At 39.3% G+C, this 12,716-nt stretch overlaps 2 protein-coding genes across 2 annotated transcripts; one reads left to right on the top strand and one right to left on the bottom strand.

Moving 5' to 3' along the window:
- Positions 1–307: 307 nt before the first annotated feature.
- On the top strand, positions 308–2,700 carry LOC118342476. The gene has a single exon (XM_035681029.1). The coding sequence runs from the start codon at positions 308–310 to the stop codon at positions 2,498–2,500; it is 2,193 nt and encodes a 730-aa protein (XP_035536922.1). The 3' UTR covers positions 2,501–2,700.
- A 3,803-nt stretch (positions 2,701–6,503) lies between these two features.
- On the bottom strand, positions 6,504–10,667 carry agr2 (anterior gradient 2). Its single transcript, XM_035681223.1, has 8 exons — positions 10,610–10,667; positions 9,276–9,397; positions 9,103–9,166; positions 8,967–9,019; positions 8,745–8,821; positions 7,907–7,970; positions 7,305–7,388; positions 6,504–7,208 (listed from the first exon to the last, which is right to left on the bottom strand). Exons 2-8 carry the CDS (start codon positions 9,382–9,384, stop codon positions 7,159–7,161), a joined length of 501 nt encoding a protein of 166 aa, XP_035537116.1. The 5' UTR covers positions 9,385–9,397; positions 10,610–10,667; the 3' UTR covers positions 6,504–7,158.
- Positions 10,668–12,716: the final 2,049 nt, after the last annotated feature.

The following is a 12,716-nucleotide window of genomic DNA, read 5'->3' as shown; positions in this document are numbered from 1 at the left end:
TCCACAAAATCGCTTCCAATAGCAGCAAGGTCATGACAGCATTTGCCCCAGAGGATCTTGCAAAAGACTTAAAAGACCTCGACTTTGGAGCAGATCCTCTCCCGCTTCAGCGTAGCCTTGGACTGATTTGGAATCTTGAGAGTGACAGGTTTCGGTTTCACAAGTGTACCACGAAGAGAAGCCGTTTCCACAAAAAGAGGCAATCTTATCAACTAGTACAAGAGGTTCTCTATGATCCTCGGGCTTTGTGGCTCCCATCACAGTTCAAGGAAAAGCTCTGGTCGAGAAGAACTGTCATCAAAGATTCATGACTGGGACTGGATCCTTTCCCATCAGACAAGCGAAGTGTCCTGGAAGCTGTGGAAAGCAGTTTCTCCTGGAATTAGAAAAGCTACACATCAAAAGAAGGTATGTGCCTATCCCTCTTGCCTCATCTCAAAGTCGAGAGCTCTGTTTATTCTCTGATGCCTCCACTCAGGCTATCGCCACAGTAGCCTACCTGCGTGTCACCAATGATGAAAACCAGTGCCACGTAGGATTCGTTATGGGCAAAGCAAAGTTGGCGCCGCATCCAGCCCATACGGTGCCACGTTTGGAGTTGTGTGCCGCTGTCCTGGCCGTTGAGATGGCAGATATGATCTGCAGTGAGATGGACATTAAGATGCATGCTGTGAGATTTTTCACTGATAGCAGGATTGTTCTCGGGTACATCCACAACACCTCCAGAAGATTTCACGTGTATGTTGCCAACCGAGTCAATCGCATCAGGAAATCAAGTCATCCACACCAGTGGCAGTATGTTGCCACCGAACAGAATCCGGCGGATCACGCCACCAGACCCAAGTCTGTAGACATCCTCAGGGCCTCTAACTGGTTCTCGGGTCCCGGATTCCTGAAAAGCAGCCGTGAGCCTCCAGAAAGCAACAGCTTTGATCTTGTGAATCCAGAACTTGACGTGGAAGTCCGGCCTCAGGTTGCTGTCAACTACACAAAAGCTGCAGAAGGTCAGTTCAGCTCAACACGCTTCGAACGATTTTCTGGCTGGAAGAGACTATTACAAGCTATCACAAAACTTATTCAAGTAACAAGAACATTTACCAAGACTCACAAAGTTGATGCTGTCGATGCACGATGGCAAGCTAAAGCAGTCGTCATTCGTTGTGTTCAGCAAGAATCCTATGGAGAAGAGTTAAACTGCTTGAGAGACGGGATTCAGCTCTCAAAAAAGAGTCCGCTGAGAAAGTTAAATCCTTTCATCGACGAGGATGGACTCCTTCGGATTGGAGGACGCCTTACCAACGCTGACTTACCAAGAGATGAGAGACATCCTGTCATACTGCCTAAAACGCACCACATTGCAACTCTTATAGTGAGACATTACCACGAGGAAGTTTTCCATCAAGGCCGTCACTTTACTGAAGGTGCTGTCCGGTCAGCAGGAGTGTGGATAGTGGGAGGCAAACGGCTGGTGTCTAGTGTCATCTACAACTGTGTGACCTGCAAAAAACTGAGAGGGAGGGTAATGGAGCAGAAAATGGCACCATTACCAGCTGACAGACTCAGCTCAGAACCACCTTTTACCCACGTCGGACTGGACGTCTTCGGGCCATGGAGCATTGTCACTCGCCGCACTCGTGGAGGCAGCGCTGAAAGTAAGCGATGGGCAGTGTTATTCACATGCATGAGCACGAGAGCTACACACATCGAAGTGTTAGAATCTATGTCCACTTCAAGTTTTATAAACGCTTTACGACGTTTCTTTGCAATCCGTGGACCATCCAAACAGCTTCGCTCTGACAGAGGCACAAACTTTATTGGAGCGTGCAAAGAGTTAAAAATCAACACTGGTGATCCAGAGTTGACAAGTTACCTTGACAATCAGGGCTGCACGTGGACTTTCAACGCCCCCCATTCATCCCATATGGGAGGTTGTTGGGAGAGACTGATAGGAGTAGCACGTCGGATTCTAGAAGGGATGTTGCTGCGGTCTGACACCAACCGCCTCACACACGAGGTGTTGACAACACTGATGGCAGAAGTCATGGCCATTCTAAATGCCAGGCCGTTGACTCCAGTGTCAACTGATCCTGACAATCCTACTATATTGACACCTGCAATGATTCTCACTCAAAAGACGACTCCAGTGACTGCTCCCCCAGGTGACTTTGTTCATAAGGATCTTCACAAAAATCAGTGGAAACAAGTACAGTGTCTGGCAGAGAGCTTCTGGAAGCGATGGAGACAGGAGTATCTGGTGACTCTCCAGAAACATCACAAGTGGAATGATGACAAGCCAAGCATTCAAGTGGATGATGTAGTTCTGATGAAAGACAGCCAGGCTAAACGGAACGACTGGCCAATAGGACTCGTGGTAAAGACATTGCCTAGCAAAGACAACAAAGTCCGCAAGGTTGAAGTTAAAGTTGTGAGACAAGGAACAACAAAAACCTACATCAGACCCATCTCAGAGCTCGTTTTTCTTATGTCTAAGGACTCATAAAGGGATAGACATTCTGATAAGGAACACTAATGTGCATAAAGGGTGATTGTATATTTGTTTCCTCAAATAGTTTGGGTAATCTTTGAGTAATTAAGTTGTTTATAGTGGTATGTTAATATACCAGGCGAGGAGTGTTCCGCCCTTACGGTCTTTAAATTATAGGTTCCTAGGTCGGACTGTTTAAGGGACGGACCGGTTCGAGCAGAAATCGTTCACGAGACTGTTGTCATACAGAGCATGGTCAAATCTTTTGTCTTCTTACAAGACTTAATGGAGAGAAACTTAAGAAATAGAAACTGAGGAAGAAAAGGAGAACGGAAGATAAAACATCAAATCCTCAACAACTCTGGGTTTCCGTCCTCATCTGCCTGTTAAACTTATCTGTCTAGTGTACAAAGCGACGTCGTAACTGCGAGGGCAGAATATAAATAGTGGTTAGTAGCATCAGTAGTAGTAATAGTACTGGTAGCAATAACTGTAGCGAATAGTATCAGTCAGTAGTAATAGCAGATAGCATTAATAAGTATCATTGTTTATTGTGTTACTACAGTATTTAAAGCATAGAGATCCGGTGCTCTAACCCCCCTCTATATGTTTTCGTTTGTTCAAAAATCCCATTAATAGACACAAAAAAACAACATTTAGTCCGTGCTTCTCAATACTGTCTGACTCTTTTCTTCTCAGGCTCCCAAACCCATTGGTTCCTAGCTGGAAGAGAAATCTTTAAAAACCCTCACAAATACACAAATAAATGAAATTATTAGAAAAGGCTCATTATATTTTTCTTAAAACAGCTGGGCTCTTTTTCTTGATATCCTTTAACACAGAGCTGAGTCATGTGTACTGTGGGTGTCTTCACACTGTGTCCTTTTGTGTCAGATCTGGAGTGTGGCTTGACATATATGCTACAGGAACCAGAAGGACCCAGACAAACCCCAGTGCTTCCTGTGAACAGCGCCACTTTCCACCTCATCGGTCCCACTCTGTGGACCTCCTCTGGGCTTAACTGTTAAATACAAGACTGACCTGTGTGTCCAATGACTGCAGCAGCCATGCTGTTATAATATCTGTTTGGTTTTCACAAGTGAAGTGTGTGAAGCAACACATGTTGCTCGCCAGTGTGAAGGCAGCTCTGCATAAGAAAAGTGTCTGATACTGAACAAGGTGAGCAGTTATACACTGCGCACATGTGGTGTAAGAAGAGGGAATATTGGTTCACAGCGGTCTGCTGTATATTTCAGCCTGGCTGATGTTGACCTGTTCCCCCCCCCCCCTCCCCCCCCTTTTTGTTTTGTGTTATTCTATAAACATCAATCCATGAACGCATTATGTCATCCACTGCTCTGCATATCAATACTAATTATTTTTCACCTATGTAAAAAATGGGAATATTGTGTGAACCTGGAAGTTTTTTTGCTGTATATGAAGAATATGTTGTGTTTGTTACCACTAGGTTTATCTTTTGCTGCTTTGCTGTTGCTGTGTAATTTGGGCTTTGCATGACTCCTCCTGCAATTATACTGTAATGAGCTACCTGTATGAGAACTTGCAACAGCACCCGTCTGAACCTTTGTAATGTAAAAACGACAATAAAACACATATTGAAGAAAAATAATGGGCTTTTGTTCCTTTTGTTTCTTCTCCTAAAATCATTATTTTAGATGAAGTGTAAGAAATAGACTGCAACCAGCAAATTATGTTGCATTATCAAATAATCTGTCCAATTATTTTCTTGATTAATCAATCCAGTTGTGTGGTCCATCGAAATATAAAAAAATTGTGAAAATGATCCTACTGGTTACCCAAAGCCCAAGGTGACATAACATAGAAGATATTCAGTTTAAACTGGATTAATAAACCAGAAAATATTCACATTAATAACTTTTTTCTTATTCGAGAAACATAAAATTGATTTATTAAAATAATAATAGTTACAGGTCTACTAAATGAATCAACTAACCTGTGTAGTAACAAAAATGTTACCTCAGTACTTTGTAAAAAGCAAACTTAAACCTGAAGGTCTTGTTTTTCCTAAAACAAGTAAAAAACAATATGCAGCAAGCAAAGTTAATATTGATCATTGTGTTTCTAATACAAGTCAATCTGTCTGATATTCAGTATTCTATCAATATCTTGTCAGAAGAACAAAAAGAAAGATTTTGAAGAGTAATTTTCTTTTTAATAACACCTATATGGTTTGGGAATTGTCCTCCAAGTTTATGAATTACGTGAAATGCTCATACATGTATTTGTTATTTTTTCAATTATAATCTGAGTTTTGAATCATAGGCAATATTTAGGTGACCCAAGTTTTCTGTAGTAGGCTTAGGTGAAGTCCTGCACCAACCAACTTGTGCCATGCTCTCATTGCTTTGTGGGCTCATTACACAGGACAATTAGCTCAGTTGAGCCTTGGTAACTCGGCCAACAAGGAAAAGGCTTTCATTCTGGCAGTGTGGACCACCCATCCAGGATGTTAATCACACACACACACACAGAACACACACGCAACCACACACACGTAACAATCGACCAAACAAATTTCATAAAAATATTCTCACAAACTTCATTTTCATTCTGAAAGATATGCTGGTTGCATAATTTAAACTTGAACCATTATTCTTAAAGTTACAGTAGATCATTTTTCTATACAAATACGTTTTTGTAATGTTGGTTGAAACTTTCACTATATCCTGACAGTAGAACATGAGACGGATAATCTGTGAAAAAATCAGGTTCCTCTGCAAGAATCCACCAGGCCTGAATAAAAACAATCAGTCAGAGGCGAAAAAGATGGGCGATTGTTCAATCTCATTCCCAGGGTGTCAAATACTCAAATGCTTTGGGACCCTACGAATGAGACTCAACAATCAACTATCTTCTTCTGCTTTCAACCCAAAGCAATTTTCTTGGCTCTGATTGGTTGGTTTCGTCCAGGCCTGGTGGATTCTTTCAAACGCCATTAGGAGCACTGAGGAACCAGATTTTTTCACAGTTTATCTGTCTCATGAACATTTCAGCAATAATGACAATAAATGATATTTATAGAAATGACCTACCACAGCTTTAACACAGCTGCTAAAGATGTGTTGATCCATATAAACCTGACCATTATCTTAAAATAATAACCTGTGACAAGTCCTTCCTGCCAAGCATTTACTGAACAGATCACATAACAGATAAACAAGAAAGGTATTGTTCTTGCTATTCCCGGAATGCACTGCGTTTGAGCAAACTGTGTTCAGGAAAAGTTTGTGCCTGGTCACGTTTCTGACATTTGCTTTTCATTTGCATGTGTTCCCCTGCTTAAGTGGTAAGCACACTGCACCACAAGGAAGTCCTGGGCCAATGAAAAATGAAAGATGTTTGTATCTTTAAAGCTGTACTCATCAGTATGTTTATATTAAGGTGATGATAATCAATATTCTTAAATTATTAATTATTAATTATTATTAAATTATTCTAAATACCATGGATTATATATTCAGTTGTATGTAAATGCCCCACACAGCTTTACAGCCTCTTACGGCTTATTGTTTCCATTTTCCGGCTCACAGCTTTATTGCTTTGGTTCCTGCTCTAACTGCCATTATTTTGACAACCTTGACAAACCAGTTGTAGAATGCATTCTGGCAGCCTTATATTGCTCTCACATTTTCTTCCTTTCCAGCTGCTCTAGAATGGTCACAGTTTTTTGTGTTTAAAAAGTATGTTCATTCAACTCTCCTTCTAAAGGACTGGCCACCTCATACATGTAGGAATCTGATATGCTCTTCCTGAGGAAACAGATCCCTGCACTCTCTAACACTTCTTTTATACATATACTGTAATTATATATGTATTTTATTATAATGGTACCCTCTATAGCAGTGGTTCCCAACCTGGGGGTTGGGACCACTAGGGGTCACCAAAGCTTCATGGTGGGTAGAAATGATTTCAAGAAATGTAAGAAATTGTAAAAACATACACAGTAGACCTATATATCTCAGCATTTTTTCATGTCTGTGAAGAAAACTATATTACATTTTTATTTTTCACTCTCTGATAAAAAGCCTTACCCTGCAACAACCAAATAGCTAATAGAACAATGGCGAAACATCAGGGAGAAGAAAACAGAATTTGTCCAAGAAGAACCCTATTAATGATGTTTGATTGTTAAAAATAAAAAATTAATACATATTACAGACAGAGAATTGTATAAAAAGTTCCAACAATTATCAGGATTTTAAAACCACCAGCAGGAACCTGATTTTTTCACAGATTATCTGTCTGATGTTTGTTAGTAGAAATATGTAGTTGCACTAACAATAGTAATAGTAGTAACAGTAGTTCTTTCAGTTTCAATAATAATAATAAGATTGTTTTTGTGTATTTATTATTCATGTCTTCTTCTAAGTTTTATACTTCCCCCACAATCTGTTGGCAAATAGGCAGACTATCCATCTTGTATGAACAGTTCCATATTTATTCAAAAGACATTCTGGGTGTGCAGCAATAATAACAAAGGTAGAAAGGAAATTCAATAAGGAAACATCTCAAATGTAGGTGAAGAGAAGAAACTTTCCAGTGCTTAGTTTTCCAGGTGTAAACTATAGTGACAGCATGTTGCTGGCATCTGTGGCAACAATAAACTCTGGAGTGGACCGAATGTCTCACCCTCACAGCTCAGACTTCAGGAGCTTCTTGGCCTTGGCCATGTTGTTCAACACTGAAGAAGAGAGAGGCAGGAAACATTTAATCAGTCTGTGTTTCAGAGATACAAGCTGACAAAGGAGAGATCTGTGTTGTGTGTTGCAATACTTACAGAGGTTTATGTCACTGGGTTCATAGGCATACATGCGGTTGGAGTAGCGACCATTGACGTCGGCCCTCACCGTCATTGAGGGGTCTGTGGAGACATTATTGGTAGTGAGGAAAATCTCCAAACATTTTCAGGTAATTCCGGTGGAACAGGCAGCTACTGCTACTGTACTTTCACCAAACTTGAATTGTTAGTATCTCGTCACGGATTTGTCCACAAGTTAACTTCCTTATAGGGCACATGATGTGTAGTTTTCTCACAGTTTATCCGTCTCATGTCAGGATATAGTGAAAGTTTCAGCAAACATGACGAAAAGTTATTTTTATAAAATTGAGCTACTGAAACTTTAAGATAACACAATGAAATAGTAGTAGTAGTGTTGACAGAGTAACTACACTGATATTCATTGGTATGAAAGATGTCTTAACAAACTTCATCCACTCACACATCAACAGGTAAAATTTTCACATTTGACAACAATGTCTGAAAGCAGTGATATAGTAGGCCTGGTTGTTATAACAGGAAACAAATGTTACATTAAAGGTACATAACCTAATCCATGAAAGGGGTGTTTACAGGTTTACAGGAAAAGGTGTAGCTCTTACCGACAAATATGATCCTGGGAACGTACTGCCCATCAGGAGAGAGATGTTTGTCTGTGGTTTCATACTGTCGATGAGAAATAAAATAACACTCAACCATTGAACATATCAAAGTGTGACCATAACATCGTAGAGCATAGGTGTTTTTAAAGGTCCTGAAAGCTCATTCTCTACATTTAGCTTATTACAGGCAAACACGATTTTGAAAAAAGTTGTCTTCTTTCAGACTAATGAAAAAAAAACGCCTAAAATACACATTTAGGTGTTTATTTTACTACACTTTGTCTATTTGCATCTGTAGATTTCTCCTAAAGTTTGCTTTGGATAATACCTCACTTCCATATATATTAAGAAAATAACAAAACATAATTAATGGGAGTAATCAACTGGGGAATATCGATGAGTTAAAATTTTAAACCTATTCACCTGTAGTGACCTTTTACAATAACTTTAAAGGCTGTTTTCTCAAAATGTGTTTCTCTCAAACTCTGAGCCAGGAATCTTCACTTCAGTAGCAGTAGTGATCAGATTTTATTCCTAAAATATGGCAACAAAAAAAAAGTATGGCTGTTGACAGTGTTTTCTGATTAAAAGAGAGATTCCCTCTGTAAAAACCTCTGAGAACAAGAATTTTAAACCTGGTTTATCAGATTTTTGTTCAGGAAGTGTATGCAAGTGTAAATGTATATGTGCATTTTTAAATACATAATGCATAATCTGCATATTCGAACATATCAGAAAATAAGAAAATAATTGAAAAATATCACCTCCCCATCAACTGGGGAGGTTTTGTGGTGATATCTATTAGTTAGTTTTTTTTCTGAAAGTTTATGTAACTTACCACCAGATTGAGGACAATGAAATCCTCATCAAGAGTTTTCTGAATCTTGTTGTCTTCAGAAAAAACCTTCTTCAGTGCTGTGGGAAAAATAATTCAGTCCAGGATGTGTGACGTCACACATGAGCAAACAAATGATTGCTGGCTCTTCAAACAGGTTTGGCTCCTAATTCAACACAACATGAGTGCATGAGTAAAGTTAATAAGTCAAATAGTCAGACTCACCCTGGCTGTGTGGGCAGTCCTCAAGGTGAAAGATGACCATCAGAGGCTTGTTTCTAAAACACAAATCACCTTCAGTGAATGGCATCAGAGTTAAACCAACATTTTGACATCAGTGTGAGTCAAAACTATTTCCTACCTTGACCTGGACCAGTAGAGAGCCTCTTCGTATGTCTGAGCCCAGATCAGCTGATCACCCCAACCTGGACAGACATGGACACCATTAAAGATCTATGACAGGCTCGTTCATTTGCTCATTTGCGCTATACAAAAGTCTTATCAGCCTTAGACGTGCAGATGATGCTCACAGACCTCTGGCCAGAGTCTGAGGGACCCTTTTGCCGGTCTTGGGGGTGTATTTCCCGAAGGAGGAGGACACGGCCACCAGGACCAAGAGTACCGATAATGCTGCTTTGATCATCTTTACAGGCTTACTGCGGACAAAGGCAGGGATAACAAATCACAAAACTACAAACTGTGTGTTCAAAGAATAGAACAAAAGTGAAAAGAGAGAATAGTATAACATGCAACACAGGTGACGATATGCTTATGTGGTCCTTAACCACATTGCTTTCAGCCAGGATTTGCATTTATGCCTACAGGTCATTTACGTTTTTACAACATTATAGTATAGAATTAGAATCACATACTTTTTTGTTTGTGTGTTTTATGTTTCAAAAATCATAAAGGTTAAATAAATTTGTAACAGAACAGAAATCATCTGCAGTAAAGACTCCAATCAGTATAGCCTAAAAGAGGGGACTAAACTGAAGTACAGTAGTGGTGTAGCTGTGCCTGGCGAATGGCTACATTCTCTTAATTTATGCCCCAATTTATTTTTAAGATGCCTGTCCAGCGAAGGATGCTGTGTTATAAAATGTGACATGTAAGACTACTCTTACATATACAGTTCACCTACAATGGTCCAGTAGTATTTGCACATTGTCTCTTAACTTCTGCTGCTCGACTTCAGGCAGTAAAGGTCATTATAAAGTACATCAACCACAGAAATGCTAATACTAATACTGACCTACAGCGTGATACAACTACATAAAATTATACATTTTGAGTGAAGTACTCGTCATTCAATACTCCATCCACTCCACTCAAACTTTGACAAATATGTCATGCCTTTACCATCCTAAGAGAAAAAGTTAAGCTCACAGAAGCCTGCTGAAGGAGGCACACAAAGGGGATTTAGAAGTGGGTATAACGAATGCTGACTGAAAAATAAGGCTATTCTCTGTATACCTGCATACACCCTGCACTACACTACTGAGTGCAGACTTCTTCAAACAGTGCAGCATCAGCAGCTGCTGAATGAAGACATGTTGCATTTACTTTGATTTCCTAGTGTGTCTTTTGTTATCTATAAGTTATATAATTATTAGTCTTTCCATCATTGTTTCTTGCAAATGAAAACTAACATAAAGTTTCTTTAAATTTTTAACTTTTCTTTTCTTTTGTCTTTTTTTTCTCTTGAGTACATTTAAACCATTATATTACTATACTGAACTCTAAGCTGATTAACTGAGTAGTTTTTCCAGCCCTGGCACTAAATGACTCCACTGTAGTAATGCAGCATTTGCGTACTGAAGTGAAAGACATTCCCCTACAGTTCAAATGCAGCCCTGTCGGTGTCTTACCTGTTCAGGACTGGTCGGTCAGGTAAGAACGTGAGTGGACTGCCGTTCCAGGATCTGCTATACCTCCACTCTCACCTGTCCCGTATTTAAACACCTGTTCCCCCGCGGCCCCGCCCACCGCGCGCACGCCGGAGGAATGCCACGTGACTCAAACTGCCAAAACGTTTTCGTCAGCAAACCAAACTCCCGTAAGAAAATTGGTGATTTAAGGTTTGCGTGTGTATTCTCAAACATTCCATGGTGTAAGATCATCACTGTAAGCATATTACGTTGTGATACACTAAAGCCTTAAAATCGGCATACGTCACAATTTACCCAGCTGCGTCTAGTCTATTTAATATCACCTTTAACCGTTGTTGATCCTGTTTTTATTCCTTAAAAATGTATCAGTGCGGGAGGGAGAGGAAGAATAGGAACTCTTTATTCATAATCGAATAAAGATTTAAACGTGCCTGAAATGTTGCTTTAGTATTAAGTTCTATTTGCCGAACGTATCAGAATACTGTAGTGTGTTATTACCTATATAACATGTAATCAAACATGAATGTGCGTTGACAAATAAGCAGTGCACTCTTAAATTACATGAAATGTTAAAGGGATTTGGCATTCAGTTCAAGAACGTGGCTCGTATCCGGGTTGAAGGAGACATAGTTTTACATAATTCTGTTTGCATGTCCATAACTAGGTTTTCATTCTATTGTATCAATAATGTAATGCAGTTGGGGCACTGTGGTGGATAATTAATTGTTTATTCATGTTATGCGTACACGGGTCGATCTGTGGTATCGGTGAGATGGGATGTTTGGCTTGGATCCAAGGACAGGTCAGCATGGAATTGAGCGCGATCATTTGCCGGATGATGATTGGTCTTTATGTGATTGGCTCCAGGCACAAAGGTGAAACTGAATGAGTTTTTTCTACAAAGTCAACACGTTGATGCAGTCATGAAGATTAACAATGAATGGTGTTTGACATCGTAACAGTCGTGGGCTCAAAAAGCGGCAGAGCCTAAATAACCATACAAAATCATTTTTAAAAAATGTGTGAAATCCAAGCACATTGACATTAAAAGACACAGAACCTTGAGTAGCCTGTAAAATAAAGCAGCTTCAGTTGATCTCTGAGCGTTAACGGACGAGAAGTGTGTGTATTCTGCCTGAGCTTTATCTTCAAGCATCTCAACAGTCTCCTGTGTCCTGCAGCAGGGAGCTCACTGTGAGCTGCTACCATCAATGACACCTTTGTTCAGCCTGAGCCCAGCCAGGGCCTCCTGACCACCAATCCACTTCTCAATCAGTCCTTTTACTGCAGCTCCCTGCTTCCTGGAACAGCAACTTTCCTAACCGCCCACAGCAGAGTCACACACACGCACACACACACACACTGATCTTAATTTGTGAGGCATTTTTAACAGTGCTTTACAAGGGAAGTTAAAGAAGAATGGAAAGCAAAACATTCAATCATGAAACACAATAACAATAAAATAATATCAAATGCAGATTATGCATGTTTTAATTTATTCGTTTGCTTTTGTTTTCCAATTAAACTTGTACGTTTTCTGGTTCCAGATTTTTAATGATTAATTATTATCATAAATAATAATAATAATAATAATAATAACAACAACAAATTTATTTATATAGCACCTTTTAAAATCAAAGTAATCATTGTGATACACACAATGTAATTAAATATACAATTAAGGAATACAGAATAGAATCTATAAAATGAATGACTTATCTCATCATTCTGATATCATTTTTAATTATAAAAAGTCTGCTCTGTTTATCTGAATGGATGACTTATTATCTCATAATTCAATATGCTTCTGTATAAATAAGCCAAATTTTTGATTCTTGCTAAAATAGACAAGTGTTATATGGTCAGGCAAATAATATTACAGGGTTTGTACGTTATGGTTTTATTAAGGGTTAATAAATCGTTTATTTATATGGCATTAATAAGAACATCTTTTGGGTTGCCAGTTTGGGGAAAATCCTCCACCAGAAGGACATTTGTTTTGTCTTTTTAGCTCTGAAATCCATTACGACTTCTTTTATGAACTGATGGGAAAACCGCTTTATCAACAGTTATAATGAGAGATGGT

This window comes from Morone saxatilis, unplaced genomic scaffold (assembly GCF_004916995.1).
Source record: "Morone saxatilis isolate NCDOM2014 unplaced genomic scaffold, NCSU_SB_2.0 Contig9, whole genome shotgun sequence".
Taxonomy (NCBI): domain Eukaryota; kingdom Metazoa; phylum Chordata; class Actinopteri; family Moronidae; genus Morone; species Morone saxatilis.
This window is presented reverse-complemented; position numbering and strand designations above follow the sequence as displayed.

What these genes read in the sequence shown, in the direction of transcription:
- LOC118342476 (XM_035681029.1), top strand. Translation starts at nt 308, where the DNA reads ATGACTGGGACTGGATCCTTTCCCATCAGACAAGCGAAGTGTCCTGGA.
- agr2 (XM_035681223.1), bottom strand. Translation starts at nt 9,384, where the DNA reads ATGATCAAAGCAGCATTATCGGTACTCTTGGTCCTGGTGGCCGTGTCC. An exon ending in TCATTGTCCTCAATCTGGTG is followed by an intron (nt 7,971 to 8,744) that starts GTAAGTTACATA and finishes TCTCATCGACAG; the next exon opens with TATGAAACCACAGACAAACA. An exon ending in TCCCAGGATCATATTTGTCG is followed by an intron (nt 7,389 to 7,906) that starts GTAAGAGCTACA and finishes ATGTCTCCACAG; the next exon opens with ACCCCTCAATGACGGTGAGG.